This window comes from Neovison vison, chromosome 3 (assembly GCF_020171115.1).
Source record: "Neovison vison isolate M4711 chromosome 3, ASM_NN_V1, whole genome shotgun sequence".
NCBI classification, from domain to species: Eukaryota; Metazoa; Chordata; class Mammalia; order Carnivora; family Mustelidae; genus Neogale; species Neogale vison.
The window spans coordinates 65,082,386-65,107,032 of record NC_058093.1 but is presented as its reverse complement, the minus strand read 5'-3'; the positions used below and the strand labels follow the sequence as shown (position 1 = coordinate 65,107,032).

The following is a 24,647-nucleotide window of genomic DNA, read 5'->3' as shown; positions in this document are numbered from 1 at the left end:
GGATGTCGCTCAGCCAGCGTGGTTGTTGTAACACAAACAAGGTCACTTGGTGCCGGGGTGGGGGTAGGGGGAGTGGCTCCTGTTTGCAGTTTCCTTGAGAAACGTGGCCTTGCTGTGCCCTGCCCAGTGTGTATACACACAGTCTGTGTACCATTTATCAGACAGGCTGGCAGGAGGTTCCGTTTTGTTAAGGAATCCATATAGCGAATTCCATATGACACCTGTCTCACGGCTTGTCTCCTTCGTGTTTGACTGAAGTGTTTACTGTGCTGTTCCTTTCACACAGAACGCGCCAAATGAAGGTGGGAAATAGTGGGATAAGGTGGATGGCACCACGGCCACATCTAGTCAATCAGGACGTACATACATTATGTGTCATCATTGGAAATGTGATCACTTTTGATCCAGAAGTGTGTGTGTAAGCTAATAGATAATTTAAAAATTGGGCCATCGGGTATGGAAGGGTGCACCTTTGAAGCCAAATAGTAGTTACACAGAGGCAAAATACAGCCCATGGCAAGCTTTCATGTGACTCACAATGCTTTTATATTTAAAAAAATTTTTAATTCCTCACTTTATCATATTAGAAGATTTCAAACAAAATTCTGAGTTTTCAGCTTTGCTGCAAAAATCCGAATCTGGCTGTGCTAAGTCAGCGCTCTTACATGGCGACATTAGTGGAGGCGGAGTGACAGCTGTGTCCCCCCAGAGTTCACATGTGTGTCCATTTACGCGCCGGCCGTCTTCCGGCTCTCATATGACCTTCACTGGCCTTTTGGGCTTCGAGGTTGGACCCGTGATATAAATAGAACACGTGTAGTAAGTTGGATAAACAGAGAATTGGAAGAAGTCATCAGCTGGTCCAAGCCATTTGTTTTGTTAATTATCTACCACCAACGAGCACATCCAAAAAGAAAGCCTGAGCAGCTCTGGACACTATGTGCTGAGAAAGGACAGGTAGGCATAATGAAGGAGTCCTTTCATGTGCTGCAAGATAGGCAAACTCTTAAGAGAAGTTTTGGTTTGGCGCTCCTCATTTAAGGAGGCTGCGATGACAGCTTCCTTCCACTGGCCACTACTCATGTTATAGGCTGATATAATATATATTTGGTTGGTTTGTTTTTTAATTCCTAATGTTTATGAGGAGAGGCTACTGGACAGTTGACCATGTCCTAACTTGAACGTAAAGAAAAGTTCTTGTGGACTCATATGTGTATTTTAAAGGACCAGCTGTTTATTGCTACATTATTCAGATTAGAGGGAAAGCTGGACATAGAAAGAAGACTGACCAATAGAGGAAGGACTGAATAAATTATGGTTTGTCAACTTCATGAAATCTGTAGCATTGAAACAACAAATTGGCCGGACACCGGTTGACTTGGAGGGATTTCCCTGAGAAATAACGAGAAGTAATACTAGAGAAGAATACTAACTTCTTAGTTAGTATTACTGAGAAGTAATACTAACATAAGATTATTTTTTTAAAGAAATTCTTTTTAAGATTTTATTTATTCATTTGACAGACAGAGATCTCAAGTAGGCAGAGAGAGAGAGAGAGAGAGAGAGAGGAGGAGGAGGAAGCAGACTCCCCACCGAGCAGGGAGCCCGATGCGGGTCTCAATCCCAGGACCCTGGGATCATGACCTGAGCTGAAGGCAGAGGCTTTAACCCACTGAGCCACCCACGCACCCCCTAACGTAAGATTTAATTAGTGCTTCCTATATACAAGGCACCATTCCACCGGCTTTCCACATATTAACCCATTTGATCCTCACAGCCACCCTGGAAGCTCTGTGGTATTATCGCCATCATACAAATGAAGAAACTGAAGTGTCAGTGGTCGAAGAAGAGGCATTTAGTATGTGTGGCAAGGCTAGATTACAAACTCATGCGATCTGGGTAGACAGAGACTTTTTAAAGTAATTTCTAGTTTAGGTTAGATGTCAGAGTACCTTTTCAATAAGAAGTTTAGTTATAAAATCTTAATTCATCCAGAATTCTCTGGATGCTTTTCTTGTATTTCAGACTCTTAGACTCATTATGCCATCTCTGACCTTAGAAATCAGTTAGTCTTCCAGTTTTCAAACCTAGCCCTCCTTTCTCTCCTCTTTAAACCAACTGTATCTTCCTGTAAATAGAATGGTACTTAGTATTGACCTGGACGTACTTGGCCTTCCCTTTTTTTCCCTGGATGGTGGTGGTGGGGGTTGTGCAAACTCCAGATAGTCTACCTCCTTAATTGTGCAGGTGCAGAAAATACATTCTGGAGAGAGAGCCTAATATTTACTGAGTTGATGTTTCCAGGGATGTTATTAGGCCTCACGGGTAGCTTGTATTATGCCCATCAAGGAAACTGAGATTTAGAGAAAAATTAGGCCCAATGCCACAGAGGAAATTGGTACCAGGATTGAAAAGATAGGGTAGAATGTTTGTTGAACCTCCTTTTCTGGGTTCTTACTAACCCAAGATCTGAGAGCTACAGTGGCCAACCAGAGGCCCTTCCACTGAGCGTTACCTAATCTTGCTGTTGACTTAATCAGGCAGTTGAGAACTTGTAATTTGTACGGCATTATTTACCACAGGTGATAGCGGGGTGGGGACTTAGAACACACAATGAAAGGCCTTTGTATTAGTCAGCTCTGGCTGCTATAACAAAACATTCCGCGGCGGGTGTGCCTAACAACAGGCATTTACTTCGCCCAGTTGGGGAGGCTGGAAGTCGGTCCAGATCAAGGTGGTTTCTGGTAGGACTGCTCTTCCCTTCCCTTCCTCATCCATAAAGCTGGGGATTGGACTTGATGGTCCTGAAGCCTTCCTGTCCCTCTGTCATTGTTCTTGATCTCCCTGGCAGTTGAGGCAAATCTTTGGGGTCAAAGCGGTGTCTCCTACATGGTCCAGTGCGTGGTTCCGTGCCTTCACCCTATGACAGTAACCTTAGGATGATTCTCTCTCCAGACGAGAAGCTGCCCGTTGTTCTTTAGTCAGTTCTAGTCCTTAAGTAATAACAATTCTCTAGTTGTGAAGCTCTAATAAAAGACTTTCCCTCCTGCTACCTCTTTCTGTCCAGAATTCTTATTTTTGTCTGCATTCTTACACGTGTCTGTGGAAATCAGCAGACTTTTATAGTCAAGGATTTCCCAGACCACAGGAGGCAGCTCCCTCTTACAGGCACTTGGTTATCCTTTCTGGGAGTTTGTTTTCATCTTCCTTGTTTTTCAGTTCCCCTGCTTTGAAAACATTGTGGGATGTGGATTAAGGATTAAGAATTGGGGGGAGATTTACAACAGGTAGAGCTGAGAAGGGCTTCCCATCAGCAGCCCGTTAAAGATGTGTGTTGATTTCTCTGCGTGTTGATTTCTCTGCTGGACACCGGGCCCAGTGCTAACCAGCCACTTACCACTTTCTCTGCAGCTCAGTCAGTGATGGCCTCTTGTTCTGGAGACCTTGACTGGAAAGTACACTTTGCTATCAGCAGGCCTCTTTGTAGTATTTGGCTCTCGTATCTAGAGCATTCTGGAGTGAACCCAGCATGCTCTGATCTGTAGGACCAAGACCGATATGGTGGGACTTGGAACAGTCGCTGATGGAAAGGCAGTGAGATTAAGGATGGGGAGGTCCTTTCAAAAACTGCTGACGATAGCACTCTCTCCTTGAAATTCAAGTCTCACTTGAATTTTCCCTCTAGGTGGTTTCTCTTTTGTTCAAGCATGTAGGACATTTTTTTCTGTCCTATAAGGCCAGGACAAGCAGGGAAAGGAAGCATGGGCCCTGGCCTCTGGGAAGCAGGGAAAGGCATGGAGCCTGGAGACTGGCTGGCCTGACTCAGACCCCCCTAGGCGCTTAGCTGCGTGGGCAAATTTTCCAAGTCCCAGTGTTCTCACGTATAAAATGAGGCTAGGAACAAAAAAAATGTGTAAGCTTATAATGAGAATTGCATGAGGAAGTGCCTACCGTACAGGGGGCTGTTTGTATAGGTGGATTTTCTCCTCCCTCGGTGAACACAGGTTGGACTTTCTGGAATGGAAGTCTTGAAGTTGGAGACCTGGTTTTGGAGCATAGGGTGATCTGTTTGGGACACCAGATCTGGGGGCCAGAGTGGATGTTGAGACTACAGGACAGAAGAAAGGCAGACCTTCAGCTTCAAAGACACCTACTGGGGCACCTCCTTGATGTGGGAAAGGATTGATTTGCCCTAGAAATGTCATGCCTGTCTATCACATCTGTAAGGAAAGCTAATACTGATCTCCCTTCTGTATTGCCCAAAGCTGCCCCCTCCCCCCTCTGATGCTATTAGATGACTCAATTGAGAAGTCATTCTTGAAGAAAAGCTTTAAGGAGAAAGGTACATGGTCGTGTCTGGGTACCTTTTTGCACAATCCTGAGTACAGGCTGTTTCTCTGCTTGGCTGTCTTGCAGTGGAAAGTTTTTGATATTCGTTGCAGAAGTGGGATTCCTTAACCTGGAGGTCTCTCTGCCCCCATGGAATAGAAATCGGATTAGGAGCTCTTTGTGCTCTGCCACAAATCATTACACGTCTACATTTTGCTCTTATAAAATATGGATAATGACATGACTCTGTCTCCTAGGAGTTTGAGTGCATTAGCTAAAGATCATGAAACCTTAGAAATAGGAAATTCATGTGAATACTGAGAGCTTTTGTAATTACACATTTGCATCACTTGCGTGGCATCTTTGAAAGTCGTGCTTCCAACACGAGAATCCTCAGTTGATCCCTGTTCTTCTAATGGGAGAGCACATTCAGAAGGAATAAGCTCAAAGAGCACTCAGAGCAGATAAGCTGTCACGGTGTCTTGTGGAGACCCTGAAGTAGTTCAGGCTGGAGTGGTTTGGGTTGGGCTGAAGTGGAAGAAGAGCTTGAGATTTTTTTAAGGGCACTGAAGTTAGAGAATCCTGGGAGCCCGGGACGCTCAAAGGCCTCCAGGCAGTGCTGTGCTTAGAGGCTCGTGGCCCCCAGCCCCGTGACCTCAGCCTTGTCGCGTCATCAGCCCCCGCTCTGGGCAGCAGTCAACGTGCTGGATCATGGTGGGCTCTTTTGGTGTGGATCGTGGCTTCTGAGGGGCGGGCACTGTTTTTATATCCCATCGAACAGTCCCCTCTTTGCTGCTTCTTCCGCAGAGAATTATTTTCAGACTCAGAAGCTCTCTGAGAATGTGTTAAAAGGCAATGTTTTGAATACGTCGAGTAGAAGACTTAAAAAAAAACCCAACAGGTATTTGTTTAGGAAGGGGGTCACGACGTAACCAGACCGCGCGCCACCGGAGAGCTGACGCTGTTTTCCTTCTGTTTCAGGCAGTGGAGCTACGGCCGTGGTTCAGGCTGCTCTCTGCAAGCCCAGGCAAGAGCGCGTGGCTATAAAACGGATCAACCTGGAAAAATGCCAGACCAGTATGGACGAACTATTAGTAAGTAAAAGTGGAGGATGCCCGCGTGCTGCTTTTCTCTACCGATGGGTATGCAGAGACGGGCCGGAGAAGCAGGGGGGAAGAGAGAGCAAAGGCAGCTGGGTGTTCTCTCCTCTTCCGACACACGCATTTCTTGGAAAGCAGCCCACACTGCCCTTCCAGTCCCCTGATGAATGACACGGTCCCTCGCAGTTGTGCTGTATACCGTGCAACTTCCGTCGCTCTGACCAGCGGGATTTTGTTCAGTCCTCATCCTTCCAGGGTGGGACTGGTCTCAGCACGGACACTCTTCTTTTGGAAAACCAGGAAACAGACCCAGTTCGATGACCTCGCAGGTCACATGATGCTGGGTGCCGAGCTGGGCTGGAGAGCTGCGGGCCCCTGCGTCCAGAGTCACGACATAAATAGGAATTACTCCCCAAGCCCTGTCAGTCATTTTGCCTCTCAGAAATTGCCAGATGACGTACACATTTTCGTTATTCAAGATACCGTAGGGTAGCTTGCATTTGGCTAATAAGGGGAGTTTGTTTTTTTGTACACGGCAGCTTGGACTTCTTATTCTAAATGAAGTATGTACATTACATAAATAATTGGAACTTTGTGGATAGACTCTAGTTGCTTTGGTTGGTTGCAGCAACATTTGCTTTTGGCTTAACTGACTCATTATTAAATGAACAGCTTGGCAAATGGTTATTAGTTGCCCAGCAAACTGTGAAGGGTTTGAGAGTTTAATCTCATAAATATAGTTGACGTTCTGCCTGCCAATTCTCTCTCTCTCTCTCTCCTTTTTTTTTTTTTTTTTTTGCCTTTTGGCCACTTATTTGAGGATAATAGGAAACTGCATGGAGGAGTTAACTGATTGGTTATCCCAACCCTAATCCCAGTACAAATATTAGTCCAGTCGCTCCACACAAGCTACAAAGTATAATGACATTTGGCTCCAAATGAAGAAGCCTTTTGTTGTTTTCTACATTGAGAATGAAATGTCATTAACAAGAGCTTTTTGTCTCTACTCAGAATATAGCTTTTATTTCAGGCTTAATTACAGCACACTATAGTATAAATTAAGTAGAAGGGTAAAGCTGTACTTTTCCAGATCTGTTTGGCCTTCCATTTTAAATTAGGCTCCACGAAGCATAGATTTCTCTGGGATTGAAGCAACAGATTGCCCACTAAAACTCAGATTAAAGCAAGAGCTTCCACAATTTAGTGTTAACTAAAAAAACCAAAAACCAAAAAGCAAAAACCCAAACCCCACAAAATTTATATACATTTAAGGCTTTTACCTTCTTCAAAATTTCAGCTGTGCTTTGCTCTTGCTGAAATGATTGCTGCATGGTTGCTTATGATCAGAGTGACCAACAAAATTGTGCCTTTGTCATCTGACCCATTTTGAAGGTCACTTTCCCCAAGTGGAAAAAGCACTAAACAGGGACGCCTGGGTGGCTCAGTTGGTTAAGCAGCTGCCTTCGGCTCGGGTCATGATCCCAGCGTCCTGGGATCGAGTCCCACATCGGGCTCCTTGCTCGGCAGAGAGCCTGCTTCTCCCTCTGCCTCTGTCTGCCTGTGCTCGCTCTCTCTCCCTCTCTCTCTCACAAATAAATAAATAAAATCTTAAAAAAAAAAAAAAAAGCACTAAACAAACTGTGGGGAGAGCTGGGTGCTCCTCCTGCCGCCGACTTGTTTTCTACCTTTGGTCGAGTCACCTAACAGCACAGCACTATTTAGAAAGAGTTGGATTAGGAACTGTCTCAGATCCCTTTGGGAGTCCTCAAATTCTGTGGCTGTACTGAGTATACACTATTTTTTTTGAATCGGAGTGCCCATTTAACCGTATGCTCTGTTTGGAAATAACTACTCACAAATTTGCCCGTGATGGTTGTACTTGATCGTGGTACTCCATTGGAGATCCCTTGGCTGTCCTGTTGCCAGCTGCAGAATATTTATACAGGGTCTCTGTGAAGCTGTGTGTGTGCCTTTGTTTGTAGCAATTCTGGAACCAGCCTCCTGGGCTGACGCTGTGGTCCCTGGTCTCAACAAGGCCTAAGTTGCCCCACGCCTCCATGTTCTCCCTCCGCTGGCTGTTCGTTAGCGGCTGGCTGCCAGCAATGGGAGCTAATGACAGTCCTGGTGGAGGCAGCAGGGGTAGGGAGAAAGGGGCTTGGGGGAACCATTTCCTCTGTGTCCCTGGGACCAGGGACCATAACAGTGTCATTTGGATATACTCATAATTTAGGCAGAGCTACACATGTAAGGACCTGGTTTTATGATTTGGGGCTTGGCTCATTTTTCTGAGGTTTTTGGATTTATGAGTTTGCTTATTAGCAGTTAGTTTATTTCTCTCATTCTCCCCTCCCCCCTTAATGCCCACATTGTGTTAACAGGACATAGTCTATATGTATAGTTACCTATTTTTCATTTTAAAGGTATATTGATTCCTTGCTTTGATCGTGCCTTAACCTTGCACCTTTGACCTTTTGATGTCTTTGATATTTCAGAAGATGGGGGTGAGTGGTTATGGTTCTCTGGGATGTTTGTCCTTGGCAAACAGAGAGAAGTGGAGTTTACAGGATGGGCTGCCTAATGTTGCCAGGCTTCTGTGGCCCCACTCTTGGCACATGAGGTTGTGTGGAGCAAAGTTGCTATAATCCTCTCAATTTCAAATACTGCTGCTTCTTGCACTTTTATTATCTCTCTGGGTTCACATTTTGGCAGTGTTTGGACATCCGATATCCTAATAATCCTTTAATTCCGTGTCTGTGCGTGCGTGCACGCGTGCGTTATGTACAGGTCAGTGCTCGCGTCGTTTCACAAACTGTGCCATGTGTTAACTGGAAGCCATTGTTCCTGTAAGAAACAGTGGCCACTGGAATCCTTATCTCGTGCAGCGTTATGTCATAGAAGTCACAGTTGTCAACGGTTTGCTTGCTGGTGGGATGTTGGCCTCCCCTGCTGAACTTGTGTTACCTACCTCCCACTTCCTTCTCTCTGCCACGTCCCTACCCCCTTGCTCCCGCCCCCCAGTAAGGTAGGATTGACACTCACAGGCCCTCTGTGATGGCCCAGAGCAGTTCTAGACAGCTGTCCCTGGACTCTGCTGCTCCATAGTGCAAATCCTGTCAGTGTCCGTGGTCAGAGGGGGTTTACTTCACGTTGGCTGAAGAAGGATTCAGGTGCTCATGATTTCTTTCTTTCTTTTCTTTTTTTTTTTTAATATTTTTTATTTCTTTGACAGACAGAGATCCCAAGTAGGCAGAAAGGCAGGCAGAGAGAGAGAGATGGGGAAGCAGGCTCCCTGCTGAGCAGAGAGTCTGATTCGGGGCTTGATCCCAGGATCTGGGATCATGACCTGAGCCGAAGGCAGAGGCTTAACCCTCTGAGCCACCCAGGCGCCCCATGGTCATGATTTCTGAAGCAAAGTGATAATTACAGGCTTGGTGTCTCTGAGAATGAAGGGAGAAAAAGAAATATTCAATGAAATCACTGGTGCTAAATAAGTGGTGATTTAAATAAAAAGATTTTTTTTTTTTTTTAAACCATTGAAAGGGGTACTCTGATATTCCTCAGTGACAATTTGGTTCCAGATCTAATACACATTTAGTAATTTATCTGGTAAATATTTAATGAGTTTGTACACTGCTGTGCTCAGGCCTGTAAGAAGGGTCTGTTCTGGGAGTATATATCAGAGGACAAAGCAATAGGCTTGCTAAAAATTCATCTTAATAGCAATTAGAAAACCCTAGAACAAATGTTTTTCTTGGCATTACATGAAGATCATGTAGTTAACTTAATTCTTTTTCTAGGCATTTAAAACAATTTTCATAGATGTATTAGAATTTGGCTTTTACCTACATCCCAAACTCTCTAGGTATGATGATTTGGTGGTTAATTTTCCAAGAGTCAGGGGATGTTCCTGGAATGTTCTATATTCCTGACCATTCCTACCTAGATGCTTTCATAATTTCTGAGATATGTTAATCCCACACTTTTTAATCCCACAGTGGTGTAGATGACTATAACAGGCTTAACCCTCTCTAGGAGACATTTATAGCTTCAGAGCAGAGGTTGTCAACTGCATGGCTATTAAACCCTACAAAATGCTAGCCACTGAACTAGACAATGGGAAAATAAAGTTAATTGTTCTTTTTTGGGGAGCCCGGGGACTGGTCAATGAGTTTCTTCATTCTTACGTTGCGTTGGTGAGCATTTTGAGCTATGAATTCTTTCTGCACTTTTTCTCTCTATTTATCTAGAAATGGTTTAACAGATTCTCTAACATGCATTCCATTGAGGTAGTTCTTGCTTTTCAATAGGAATTCCAGACTTGCTTAAACAGGTCCTAACCACTGTCATGCTGGCGAGTATATTTTATGTGAAGATGGCCTTGAGGTTTCTTGAAAGAGCTTAATTCTCTGGTTTGTGGTCAGCCTCAGAGTTAGGGATGTGCTGCTCGAGGGCCCTCTCACTTCCTTTAAAATTCCATTTCACGGGGAAGAAATCATCCACTTTTTTGAAGCCATCTTTCAGTCTCTATGTCCAGGTGACAGTGATTTCCATAAATGTGACATAGTCGTCCTTCCCTTTATTTATCCTAAGACCCACTTTTTCCATCCTTCAAGAACTCTTCTTAAAATTTTTACCAAGGGATTGACGGACATTTTGGTTCATCACCTTACTTGACTTTATGGTTCTTAGACTTTAGCCATAGCCTTCTCAATGTTTTTTTCTCTAGACTCAAGTTCTCATATTTTTAGTCTGTGTTTGGTACCAGTCACAGAAAACTCTGTAGCATTTTCTCATTCCTTCATAAACATCAGCGCGGCTAAAACTTTAATTCCCAGGGGCAGGAGTGCTGTGTGTGTAGGAGAAACCTTGGCCTTGGGGCCACACGAAGCGCTTGTTTCTTCAAGAAAGGAAAAAAAAAAAAAAAAAAGGCAAAATAAATAAATAAATAAATACATAAAACCAGTTAAGTGATTTCAGTATAAAACAATATATAATGATCATTACAATGTTTTAATATATAACAGGTTACAAATGTGAGCAAAATCATTTCAACAAACAATGGCTACACATGGTTGCTGAAACTTGTGATAGAGGGAAAATGGCTTCCTGGGTCAGAGGGCCTGTGTCCTTCACATGGATCATGGTCTTGAGAGGAGTTGGTTTCACCTTTGGCCCTTTGTATCCTCATTTGTTCAATAAAGAATTCTGCTTGAGGGCAAAACTTATTTTCAGTCCCAAAGTTCTATGGTTTTGAGTATTTAAAAATTAATTCTTTAAAGAAATTCCTTTTAATAATCCCTTGAACAAAAACACTGATTGGTAGCAAATTATGCATCATAATTCAGGAGAGGATCAAGTCACTCCAGTATTAGAGTGTAGCAATAACAATCCAGTGTACATGCATACGTTTAGGTACTCAGTGGGTCATCTGCCTACCCCATGTACATAACGAAAGAGTTTCTGTCTCCAGCTGGAAAAAATCCGACATCTGCCCTTCTCTTCCTATATCATCTTTATGAGGATATTTTGCTGTGTTTCACTAACTGTGTTTGTAGATAACTCAATCGTTTACTTCCCTCAGAACAAAGCCACTGCCTTTGCTTTTTGCTAAAGTGTTATTTTATTATTTCTTATTTCTCTTGACCTGCTGTTCCCTCTCTAGTCATCTCTTCCTTTCTTCCCACTTTCCTTCCTTGTGTTTAGAGGAACCAGATTAGCTGTGATTTGTAGGTTATTTTGGAGAATAAAGCTCTAGGTATTTATTTTACCTAATGGTCGTTTGGGAGAGTAGTTTAATTATCTCCTAATAGTTTCATTATCTGACATAGGCTTCTCTTATACTTTTAAAATGAAACAATAATATAATATAATATGAGACCTCTGAGGACTTATTTTCACGAGCAGGGTTCCCCCCTTTTAATTGAGTTTTAAAAAATTCAAAAAACACTTTTTTATTGTTTTTCCTAATCTCTGTAATTGTGTTGATACTTTTGTAAGCCTTGTTTATTGTAGAAAAACAATTATACCAGGTTGAGGATGTCAGCTTAAAAAGTTTGAAGCTGGGCGCCTGGGTGGCTCAGTGGGTTAAGCCGCTGCCTTCGGCTCGGGTCATGATCTCAGGGTCCTGGGATCGAGTCCCGCATCAGGCTCCTTCCTCAGCAGGGAGCCTGCTTCCTCCTCTCTCTCTCTGCCTGCCTCTCTGCCTATTTGTGATCTCTCTCTCTGTCAAATAAATTAAAAAAAAAAAAAAAAAAAAAGCTTGAAGCTATGATGTGTGCTCTCTTTATTATAGAAATGAAAATATTTTTCCATGCTTTTTGAACAAAAGAATTTTCTAATCAGTAGATTAATTATTCATATCCCAGCTCATTTATCATATATGGTAACAAATAGCATTTGGCTGTTTCTCATAAGATCTTTTATACCAAGGGTATAGCATTTAAATACAAGCCAACTTCACTGACTGTGATATTATTTTGAGCATTTCAGGTCACGAACATTAAATTTCGTACTACTGTGTTTGTCCCTTGCCACTAACTATTTATTTATTTGACAGAGAGCCACAAATTATTTTTGTAGAATTTGGTGTTTGTGTTTAACAAAGTATAGTCCAACTGAAGGCAGAATTAGGAATGGGAAATTTTTAGACATTTTGAAGACATACATTTTTAAAAAATTAGAGAAAGGCTATTATGTATGCAGAACTATTTTTATAGCTCTAAAGTTACATTAGCTGGAAATATGTATGATTTGATCACAGAAAACATTTTTCATTTTGGAACCTCAAACTTAAAAGTCATAGTGGATTTGGATAATAAACGGCACTAATTGAATTTACTTTTCAGTGTTTTTATACATTTGTTAGAAATGGCTTGCTAAAATAGTTAACACCTCACTTTTTTCCCAAAGAGTAAGCAGAAATGAATATTGCAGGGACACACGTTTCTGGCCTACGTTTTCAGTAACAAAGAGACCCAGCACATACTCATTTTCAGAGTAGGAGAAAATGGGGAAAAACATGCCGATATTGACTACGACTTCAGTTACATATTGTTTACTTTTTTACACCTCACTTTTGCCGTGCACATGGACTTCTGGAAAATGTTGTTGGCCTGGGCTGAGACAGATGATTTTGTTCTTTCCTCTGTTATCTTCTTTATTTTGGTTTGGTTATTTCCACAATTAATTAGCTGCTGTGGAAACAGAAGGACTGTGGAATCCTGGGGGAGAAGGTTGGAGAGTGTCCGGCAGGGCTCCCCCTGCCCCTGCAGGAGGGCTGTTCCCTGGCAGAGACCCAGGCTGATGACAGTAGTCGCATTCCTCCCCCCAGCTCCCCGCCCCCGGTGTGGGACAGGGGACACCACAGAAAATAAAAAGACGTGTTTGACCTCACATTCTCATCGTTGGGTGATGAAGCCAAATAGAGCAGCTGTGCTGAGAGTTGGCCTGGAGGTTTCCAGCAACATCCGTTGGCTGACGAGAAAATTTCTTCCTCTTTCTGTTTTTAATGAAGTCTTCAACTTTACTTTTTCCAGTGCTCCCAATTGTAGTCAATCAAAAGACCAAATAGCAGTTATGGATAGCTGAATCTGATTCGGATCCCAGGAGGTTCAACGGGAGATCTTCTAGAGCCCATAGGGCATCCTTATTCCAGTTTGCTGAAGAACTTTGCAGCCAACTCTGGAAGAAATTGGCTCCTCCCTATTTGGGTTTTTCCTATAGAATTTCAGCATCACATTTTTATTCTCTGAGTTCTTTTCCCCTCCTTGTTTCTTTTGAAGAAAAGAAATGGACCAGTGGCTTCTTACACTTCCCAGCAAGATTCTTCCATTTCCTTTGGACAGTTTTTGGGGAATGCCCATCTTTGTGACATCATCACCAAGCTGTAGGCCCAGGGATGTACGCTCTATTCCGTCAGCAAACTGACACTTACCATTGTGATTACCCTGCTGATTTCGAGTCATTTTTCTGCCCTCCAACTCTACCTTTTACAACGGCTCTCTCTAGTTTTAAATACTTCTCTATGTATGCTGATTAAGGCTCTCACAAATTTAGGCTCCCTTTCTCCTATTTTATAACGATAGTTCCCCGTCTTCTAAATATCTAGACTTCCCATTTCTTTTCTTTTCTTTTTTTTTTTTTTTAAGATTTTATTTATTTATTTAACAGACAGATTACAAGTCAACGGAGAGGCAGGCAGGGACAGAGAGAGAAGGAAGCAGGCTCCCTGCTGAGCAGAGAGCCCCATGTGGGGCTTGATTCCGGCATCCTGAGATCATGACCTGAGTCGAAGGCAGAGGCTTTAACCCACTGAGCCATCCAGGCACCCCTAGACTTCCCATTTCTAATCCTGCCTTCAATGGACTGTACTTGTATAAAACAAGTCATAGGAAAGCAACTGCAAAACTAAATGGCAAGGAACATTGGTTGATTCGTTGGTAAGGTGTATAAGTCAAAATATTTGACTTCTTCTGTCTTGAGGTTTCTCCCTCTTGATAATCTTATTCCAAAAGAGGCAAGAGTTTGCTGCACATGAGATGTATAATTTGTTTATAATTAAAATGCCTCCTAATGACAATTTCAGGATTGAAAATGACAGTCCAAAGAAATCCATCTCTCTTAAAAGAACTTTGTCAATCTTCCATTTCGTGGCTGACATTTGGTATCATTGAGGCTTATGGTTTTGGTTTTTGTTTTAATTCTGCCACTTACAGTATTGGGCTATTTATGAATAGGGATTAGGTTACCCTTCATTATGATGCTGATGTTATGGAATTGCAAGCTGAGAATAACTTTCTAAAAGTGTTTTTTTTTTAAAGATTTTATTTATTTATTTGACAGAGATCACAAGTAGGCAGAGAGGAAGGCAGAGAGAGAGGAGGAAGCAGGCTCCCTGCTGAGCGGACCCTGGGATCATGACCTGAGCTAAAGGCAGAGGCTTAACCCACTGAGCCACCCAGGCGCCCCACTGAAAATGTTTTTATTTAACACGGTTATCCTCATCATTTAAGGAATTCTTTAAATGCCAGCAGGATGTTGCATACACTTTAAAGATGTATCTGGTTATCTCTTGCATTTGGAAATTGCAACTCTTGATAAATACAGTAGTATTTATAAATCACACATATTTTTTCCTTTTTAGATTAAGTTTCAACGTGGCTGTGTGCCTTTCTCTCAGCGTTTCATTGAAGGAATGACGCATCTCTCAGCCCTGAGCTTGAAAGCAATTGTTCTCAACTTTGGCCAAACATTAGACTCACCTGGGAGCTTTTGAAAGATTTGACTCCCAGCCTGTTCTCCTAAATCAATTTATACCAGCATCTCTGGGGCTAGGATCCACTGTTTTTGTTTTTTTTTTTTTAAAGCTCCCCAGGTGACTTCAATGCGCAAGCAAGGTTGAAAACCACTGCTAGAGAATAAAGTTACAAATGGCATCTCCTCAGATTTAACCACAAGTGATGTTGAAGGTTGAGAGGTTTAATTCCTAACTAAAGCCCAGGAGGGTATTTTGCCACTGATATTAGATAAAAAAGAATCTATTTAGGATTTACATAAGCTGTGAAAATATGCTAATTTGGTTAAGTATAGTCGAATATTTTGAATTCAGAAGCTATTGAAACTGTTTCCTTTCCCTAATGAAATTTCTTTCCTGTCAGTGCTTTGTGAATCTCTCCTCATTTTAGGGACAAAGGAAACTAGGCTTGAACTTTTCCTCATTCATAGATCTCCAAAATCTTTTCTATGCTCTGTGATTTTTTATTTTTATTTTTTAAAGATTTTATTAGTTAAGTAATCACTACACCCCCGGTGTGGGGCTGGAACTTATGACTCTGAAATCAAGAGTTGCAGGCTCTTCTGCCTTGTGTTTTGAACCCTTTGCATAAGGGTATGTTTAGACTCCTTATCCCAGAAGAGCTTCAGACAGTGTATCATCATCGCACCTGAAATATGACAGGGTGGGATAAATTTAATACAGGGTGAAATACTTAGGAGAACCCCAGGTGGAGACAACGTAGAGTCAGAAATAAAGCCACAAGTTCATGGCCCAGTGACAGGTACACACGTTGCAGAAGCTCTTAGAGCCAGCAGGATGCACAGGTGCCTTCTATGATGTTTCCGTAGGAAAAGGTGAGCGCTACTGCCCATGGCTGTCTCTGCCACTTTGAATCTTAGTCAGTAACTGAGGACACTTGAGAGAGAGAAATGATCCTGTCACCCTCGAAGAAGGGACTGAGACAAGGAGAGCCTGGCTTTTAGCGTTTGTGTTATGTGCTAGGCATTTTGCATAGCTCTCATTTCACTTCTTTCACAAAAATCCCATGCAAATGTCATTAGTAATCTCCTTTTACTAAAGGAGGCTGTGGTTCAAGGCTACAGGATAACCTGGGCCAATAATGGGGCTGACCAGTGGCTCAGCCACACTTCCCAGCCAGTCTTCCTGGTCTTTGAGTGTAGCCCTTCTTTAAGTGGCTTCTGCTGGGTCCCACCCCTGTTATTCCCAGTTCTTGCTTGTCCTCTACTCTTTGTAGGAGAAACTTTTTAAAAAGGTTTTTTTTTGTGGTGGTGGTAGGGGGAACAGAGGCCATATAGAAGTATTAGAAAAGACCCATAACATATTTAAGTGCACTTTATTTTCATTTTTTCGGTAGTTTTTTTTTTTTCCCCTCCCAAGCAATCCGATTTCCAGGATATTCTGTGGTAGGAAACTCTGTGTTGTTTGTGTCTCTGCACCCCACCCCCAGCCTCCCAAGCCTGGGGTATCCCACACGAGAGGCCTGTGGCATGCCCAGGTCGGGCAAATTTGGCCCGGCTGGCCCAGCAGCGGTGTGTGGGTGTCCCTGGTGGATCTGTCTTCCGCCCACTCGGCTCCCAGTGGAGGGATGCTGCTGTGGCTGCCGCTTGAGTTCTGGCAGATGGGAAGGACTTTCTCTTGCTCTCCCGTTTTAGGCCCATTTTCCCACTCCTGTGAAATTTCATTTGTGATGTGTTTCAAAAGAAGCTGCCTGAGCAGATCCAGCTCCTCACGGGGGAGATTAAATCCCGAGTCCTGGCTCGGTTGGGCACTTGATGATGTGTCTGTCTCACTTCACGAGACTTCTGAGGGGGAGTGACTGTGTTCTAGTCCTTGACTGTAGTTCTGGCAAATGTGTTGCCTGGACTGCAGAGTTCTTTGAAGTTCTTCTGACTTTGACCCCCCATCTTTCTCTCCCTTTGAATTTTTACCCTTTCCAGTAGTTGTGAAATTCAGACCGCTTTAATAAGTCTCTCTTTCTGTCTTTACTTCCTACCCCATTCTTTGGTCACACACAGGTGGTGTCTCTGGGCTCAGCTCCCCGACTCTGGTGGGGACCCCATCACCTTCTACGCCACCAACGGAGATCCTTCCATTCGTGCGTCCTCCAACAAAGTGGGGAATTTACATTTACAAGAGAAACTTGTTTTTTTGGTCAGCATTCTACAATACTTTGCCACTCAGAGTCTGGTTTTTGGACCTAAAGGGTCAGTATTGTTCGCTGATAGAAATGCAGAATCTCAGGCCCCACCCCAGACTGACTGGGTCAGAATCTGCATTTTCACACAGCCCAGGTGATCAGTGTTAAGTTTGAGAAGGATTGCTCCAAATCTCGCATCTGTGGATTATGTCCTAGTTAAAGAAATAGAATAACAGAACCCATTTGTTCTGTAGAAAAAACTGGATAAATCTTTTTTTTTTTTTTTTTTAAATCATGCCCATTTATTCATCTTTGGGCAATACTTTTGTCGTTTTTAGGGATAGGGAGAAATGAATATGTTTGGAAATAAATGGCTTTGCCTATGTTGTGAGTGAAGTTAAGGCATTGGAAAAAGCTTGGATAATTTCACTGATAAGACTGTTAACCAAGGAAGGATTCAAATAGCAGGTAGCATTATTATTTTGAAAAGAAATGGAAAACATAGTTCTGTGGAAAGAACATTTAGTTCAATAAATATTTCTATTTTCAAAATATAAAATATAAAAAATAATATGTGTATGCAGTTAATCAACTCAGGCTGCTATAAGAAAAATTCCGGGGCACCTGGGTGGCTCAGTGGGTTAAAACCTCTGCCTTCGGCTTGGGTCTTGATCTTAGGGCCTTGGGATTGAGCTCCACATCGGGCTATCTGCTCCGCGGGGAGCCTCCTTCCTCCTCTCTCTTTGCCTGCCTCTTGCCTACTTGTGATCTCTGTCTATCAAATAAATAAATAAAATCTTAAAAAAAAAAAGAAAAGAAAAAGAAAAATTCCGTAGATCCGGTGGCTTATAAACAGCAGAAATGTATTTCGTACAGTTCTGGAGGCCGGAAGTCCAAAATCAGTATGCTGGCATGGTCTGGTGGGGGTCTTCTTCCGGCATAGACTTCTCTGTGCTTCTTCGTGTGGCAGAAAGAGCAAGCTCATTCCTTGGGATCTCCTTTATAATGGCACAAATCTCATTCGTGAGGGCTCCATCATTAAGACCCAGTCACCTCTCAAAGGCCCCATTTCCTCATACTATCAGCTTACAGAATTTGCAGGGGGCACGAACATTCAGATCACAGTGGAGATATAAATATATACAGTAAAAATTTGCATTCTCTATAAGACTGCTAAACAAAAGGCTTATATATAAACTGAAGTAAAGGTTAGATAGGCAGGTAGAACACCTCATTCTTTCTTCTTTAAGTGTATTTCTACACTGTTTGTGAAAATGCTATTTATCATGGGGGATCAGTGATTGCACCGGTCATACGCTGAGGCAGGGTGGCTGGGCTCTCTCCCTAAGGTAGGTTCCATCTTGGCTTTAAGCATTAGAGGCTCTACTGCATGGAAAGGCTTGTGCAGGAAATTAGATCGTGTAGAACTAGGGGCATGGACCCCCTGCCCAGGCAGTGAAGAGGGACAGTGAGGGTGCATGGAAGGAGAATGTGGGTTAAGGGTGGTCAGACCTATGCAAGTCTGGCCTGAGGTTTCCCACCTCTTTTTCCATCTGCTCTTATGTTGCTCCTTGGGCTATATTAGAAGGGGCAGCATCTATGCCCCCCACCTCCTTTTTAAAAAAGATTTTATTTATTTATTTGAAAGAGAGAGAGAGAGTGTGTGTGAGTCTGAGCAGGGGAAGGGGCAGAGGGAGAGGTGTACTCCCCACTGAGCAGGGAGCCTGACTCGGGGCTCAGTCCCAGAGTCCTGAGATCATGACCAGAGCTGAAGCCAGACACTTAACTGACTGAGCCTCCCAGGTGCCCCTGTATCCCTCTCCCCTTTTTTCATTTAAATCCTCAGGACCTGTAAATGTCCAGCTAGTACCTCTTTGACTCCAAATTTCAAAGTATTAGAATTTGATAAGTTGTATCCACAGGTTACTTAAAGAGTTTCTTCCTAGGTTAATTAAAAGAGTTTTTTTTCCTCTCTCCCTGCCTCTATCCATCTCCCCCTGTTTTTCCTTTTCCCTTCTCTCCCCCGACCCTGCACACCAGTGCTCCCACACATACATGTGTGTACCCTCCCCCCCACCAACACACACACACACACACACACACACACAGTTTGCTCACTGCAATGTTGGAGACCTGATACTCTGGGTAGAAAGTGATACCGGCCATCTACACGGAAAGCACATGAAAACCTGTTTTTCCAGACTCTGCCCCAATTTTGCTTCCATGCAGAAGAATTTCCTTTCATATAGGCATTGATTATTCATTGGTTACTTATTGTTCATTTTGATTAATGATTTAACAGTTTGGAGTTAGAGAGCTAGACAAGCATTCATTTGCATCGGATGTAAAATGGCGAGAAGGCAGAGCACGCATACTTTCAGGAAACATTGTCTTTTCTGTGAGCAAGGAGGGCATCTGTGTAGAGAGGCCCCTAACTAATGCTTCAGGCCTCCCAAGTGAACCGTCCATCCCCACAGTGAGCAGCTGGTCATGACTTCGGCTAGGACTGGTCTGAGCATTGTTCCATTTCTCCTTCAGAGGCGTCTTGTGGTATCAAAACCTAACACCAGAAACTGATGGAAACTGGCCCTTAGGTTTCAGCTCTTGTTCAAAGGATAGGAGTAGCTGACTTGAAGTGTGTCAGACTGAGAAAACCTGTAATTAGTTAAATTAGGGAAATGATGAAGGGAAAGTGTGGCTATATAATGAAGATGGAAAACTTAGTGATTCTCTTCTCTATTTGTCCTTGGTAAAAGACACTTGTAACACATATACAAACCTTAGTACATATGTTTATATACGTCATGGTATTTTGGCCAAGTTATCTGACATCTAGGGTCTTGGCTATTTGAGTATCAGGTAGGACTGGATATGCAAAGATCGCAGCTCCAGTTGGAATATTCTGGCCACGAAATTAAACGTGAATTCAAAGTTAACTAGACGTTCATTATTGAAAATATCTGTAAGATGCATAAATACTTTTCTTTCATCATAAATACATAATAGCATAAATAAGGTTTCTTTGATGACATGTCATTTTTTGTGGCTTTTGGACAGCACCTTGAAAGCCGGTTATGCTGGTCTGGTGCCTTTGATTGAGGGTTAGCATTTGACTGAAGCTTTATAGGAGAAATCTGGCAATAACTTTAAATGACACATCAAAACCAAGGGGAACTTGAGTATCTCAGGAAAATGTGGTTTATTGAAGGAGCCTATTTGTGTGATTTCAGAACTTTATTGTTTTATGTCTCTGTATGAAAGTTTATTTCTCTTTAGTAGTAGTGTTTCCTGCACTGTGACACACGAAGCATTATTTAACTGCATTGCTAATATGGATTCAACTATGACCATTTATCTACTACAGGACTTCTCAGAGCCTTTGACAGTACCAACATTCCCTGTGACCGTTTTAGAGGGGGATGTAGGACTTGACATTTCCTAAGCTTCTCACTTTGCAGGTCTCCTTCCCTTTTTTTTTTTTTTTCTTGATGGACTATCAACCATGAAATGCACTTTGGAAAATTATGCTCTAGCATTTTCATATGTATTTGCTCATTTGCAACATCACAGAAGTCCTGAGAGATAGAAATAGTTTTGGATGAGGGAGGAGCTAAGGCCCACAGGAGTTGAGGCTGGCTGCGGGACCCAGTCCTTAAGGACTCACTGTGTCTGTCTCTCTCCGTCGAGGCCTTCAGTGTAGGTGGGAGGTACTCAGTCCTATGTGGCAGGGCTCTCTGCCGCATAGTTGGGGGTGATCTGGGTGATAGGCCCTTCAGAACTTTTTCTGTCCTGTTCTGCAGGTCCACAGTGGCTCTCTGGTTTCTTAGTCCACAGGGTTCTATGATCTCCTATGGAGGCCTGTCTCAATTCCAGCACATTGATGATGAGGGTGAATTCGTTAGTTCTCATGTAACTTTGTTGAGCTAAAGGGTTAGGCAGCTCCCCAGGTATGCTTTTAAGTAGAAAAGGTGCCCAGGTTCTCAGGTGTGGTTTCCCTTCTCTTTCGTTTCCTGATTTTTACCCCGTGGTACTATGTCATGTTTTTTGCTTTTTTGTTTTTTTGTTTTTTTTTTTATAGAAAGAAATTCAAGCCATGAGTCAGTGCAGCCATCCCAATGTAGTGACCTATTACACCTCTTTTGTGGTAAAAGATGAACTTTGGCTGGTCATGAAATTACTAAGTGGAGGTAAGTAGGTTTTGTTATTTGCTTGTTCTTGTTCTTTTTTTCCTTTTGTGCAAGCCAGCCTATTGAATAAGACCTTAAATTTGGTCCCCTCCCTTTTGTATTTAAAAAGATTTGCTTGTTTATCATTTACCTAGAGAATAAAGCCCAGATTTCACTGCCTCAACTATCTGTGCCCTTTTACACCAGGACTTCGTGGTGTGGGGTGGGGGGACCCCCTAAGCACATTCTGTGGCCACCGTTTCCCCACCTCAGGGGTACGGCTCCTCGGACCTAGATGTCTGTCCTTCCTTCTCCAGGGGCTGAAGTCTGAACAGGTCACGTGCTCTCTGCTGCCTCCCCACTCTCTTCAGAAATGTTAACCAGTTCTTCCTCTTTAAATTCTTTTTTTAATATCATTCAAGTCCTTACCACATCACAGTGTAATGAATTCTTCTGGTGCCGTTCATTCCGAGTCTGTGATGAGGGAACCATTCTAGAGCTGGGCTCTCCAGTTTCTACCAGGCACGTGGGGTCCTTGAATCCTTGATGCGGGGCTGGTGTTCCTGAGGCACCGGTTTTCTGTTCTGTTTTAATCAGCTTCCATTTAAATAACTGCAGATGACCCGCGGCTGCGGTGTTGGACGGTGCTGATGTAGGACCGGCCGGGGGAGCGCGAGTTCTCCTGTGCTTCTCAGTTCCTGAACCCAGCACCCCGTGGGGGCTCCATAAATACTGCTTCAGTTGAAATGGAGAAGAACTTTCCGCATGCTAACTTACTGACTGGTGGTGTTCTTCCGAAGTGGCACCATTCCCATCCTCTATCTGCCTTTGAAAAGGCAGAGGAACTTTCCTTCTGGCCTCAGGTCACTGAAGTTATGAAAGCCGCTGACAATTTACCTTACAAGGCACTTCGACATTCCCATATTTTTTTCTTTTAATCTTTTAACCTCACTATTGGATAGAGAATGGTAATAAGAACCATCAACTTTCTTGAACGCTTCCTCTCTGGCTAGATCCCACTCAAGGCAATTTACCTACCTTGTTTCATTGAATCTGGACAGCATCTCTGAATGGCAGATGTCACCATCCCAGCCTTTCAGAAAGTCCCCCAAAGCTGAGGAGCGTTAGGCAGCTCGCCCAAGGTCACCTACATAGGAGTTGTTAGCACTGGAAAGAAGTGGTGCTGGGTCCTGTTGACTTAAAAGCTATGTGATGCTGCAGGAATTATCACCTTCATTTTACAGACACGGAAATGCAAGTTTAGAGAGCCCAAGTGGTTTTCTTTGTAACACCCAGCAAACCCCCACTTCTCACTCCTTCTGCATCTTTCCCAGACGTGAAGTATGGTTTAGGAGCAGAGGAGAATATTCTGCAGTGCCTGGATGAAGCCCAGACTGGTACTGCAGACTTTATATTGTATATTTTTAATCTGCAGACCTAGTTCCAGGGAAGGCTGACGGGGGTGGGGAGGGGGCATCTTATTATTATTATTGTTTTTAATTAAAAACAAAAACAAAAACAAACAAAAAAAAACCTCTTGGATCCAGCAGAGGCCCAGAACCAAGCAGACAAAAATGCTGTAATTGCCTTGGGTCTGCTAGTGCAGGTCTCCACAGGGAGCCTTGGGAGAGTGGCTTCCGGGGCCGTTCCCAGTCTTGTCAATCCTATTAGTCATTGTTTCCTTGAGTGCCTACTTTGATTTTTAATTAAACATGAAAAGAAAGAAATCAGGGGAAAAAAGAAAAAGGCCACCAGTTGGAGCCAGACTGGGGCGTCTTGAGTGTCCCGACTGCCCCTGGGGTCTGTGAGGCCCCTGTTTTGGTAGGAGGATGACTTTCACTGAGCCTCTTCTCCCGGGGGTAACAACCCCCCACCCCCACTCGGTGGAGACTGAGAAGTTCTGATGACCAGGGACTGTGGGCATCCCCAAGCTGAGGATTTTACTTCCTGTGTTTGTTTTGATCCCAATTAACCTTTTATAAGCTTGAAGATATACCCTAACCCCTTGCCTGAGGACTTGAAAGAAAATGTCATTGTCTTTTTAAAAGAATCCAATTCAGTCAGTCTCCCCCGGCTGTAGGTAAGAAGAACAGGTTTTAAACGGGTTCCCACAGGTCCCAGAGACCTGGGCAAATTTGGACTCTTGCTCATTTTTCTTTCAGCAGGCCAGGAACATATATACACCTGGTAGGGTATATCCTCACGAGATAAAAATGAAACATTTTTTGGAAGTCTTGTTTTCTAGATTATTAACACATTTTAGGATCAATGAATAAGTAGATGCTTCTCTGAGGGGGAATATGCATTTGTTTTCTTTTACAATATTTTATCACATTAAATCTCTTCATGAGGAGCAGGCAGCTAGTCTAGTGTAGTAATACCCGATGGGGAAACTCAATTCTCTCAGTTAATCATAGGGAGCCTGCAGCCAGATTCAGGTCCTGAGGTAAGCCATTTGTTAACTCTTCAGAAATGTTGAACCCCCAGGTAATGATGGCTTTTAAAATGACCAGGAGGTTTGGAATATTAATTCATATGTGTTGAAACACGAACTCACAGTGCCAAGGATACTAATTTGTTTATGGTAAGAAAGTACTGTGTATTTATTTCATTAGGAAAGTCAGCCCATTAGCCATCAAGTAAATGAAAATGAAGATTGCCTAGAGTCACGGAAGGGAAACTCCTGGTTATAAGACGGGGTCCAGCGGCAACATACTTTTCCCCCCTCCCCTCCCACCTGTGTTCTAGATGTCCAGGAAGATCGGAACTTCTCCCTCTTGTTAGTTCATGGCTGTTTGCTCCCTTGGCCTTTTCCTCCTTTGTTTTTCCCTTCAAACATTTCGAACCCCATTTTGAGCCTGTCACCAGTTGTGTGTATGTGTAGGAGAAAGGAATTACCCTGAGATGACCCTGAATAGTCTTGTGGCTCCTAACCCAGAATTCTTCTCACATTGGAAATGTTCTCGCAGACTTGGATATAGGGTTTCTGGTCTGGGGCCGTCATGCAGCTGTATGCCTTGGGGGGAATGGTGTGAAATTAAACATTCTGACACTTCCACCAAATTTTCTGAATAGTGGAGCCCAATTTAGAAAGCTAACGAAGATGCTTACACAAAGTTTTCACTTCTTCTGTCTAGGCTCCATGTTGGATATCATAAAATACATTGTCAACAGAGGGGAGCATAAGAATGGAGTTCTGGAAGAGGCAATAATAGCAACAATTCTTAAAGAGGTTTTGGAAGGCTTAGACTATCTACACAGAAATGGTCAGATTCACAGGTAGGATTTCTGCAAAGATATTTAAATTCAGCCATTTATATCTTTCGCTCTAGCTTGTAAAGGATATTAAGGAAACACGTATTACAGGTAGGTATCAACGTTATTTCCAAGTTATGCCGAATAGATGTGGAAAAAGTACTGAAGAAAGAAGCCGGTGAATACATTTTGATAAAATATATTAGTATCCTCAGGATTGGCTTATCTGCTCTCACTGAAATAGAAGCAGAACATAAAAAGTACCGAGTGAACTCATTAAAAAAAATCAGTTAACATGCTCTTCTTGAAGTAGGATCAATTGAACAGGATAGCATCTCTGCCTTTCTAATGTAGGCAGAACTGTT

The 24,647-nt window shown here is 43.0% G+C and overlaps 1 protein-coding gene across 4 annotated transcripts in view; it reads left to right on the top strand.

The window, feature by feature from the left end:
• Positions 1 to 24,647, top strand: part of STK39 (serine/threonine kinase 39) — a 302,762-nt gene that overhangs the window by 55,117 nt on the left and 222,998 nt on the right. For all 4 annotated transcript variants that reach the window (XM_044242263.1, XM_044242266.1, XM_044242264.1 and 1 more), the window contains exons 2-4: positions 5,311 to 5,423; positions 20,940 to 21,048; positions 24,165 to 24,306. In XM_044242263.1, coding sequence (XP_044098198.1) covers positions 5,311 to 5,423; positions 20,940 to 21,048; positions 24,165 to 24,306 — 364 coding nt within the window. The remainder of the gene's footprint in view (positions 1 to 5,310; positions 5,424 to 20,939; positions 21,049 to 24,164; positions 24,307 to 24,647) is intronic.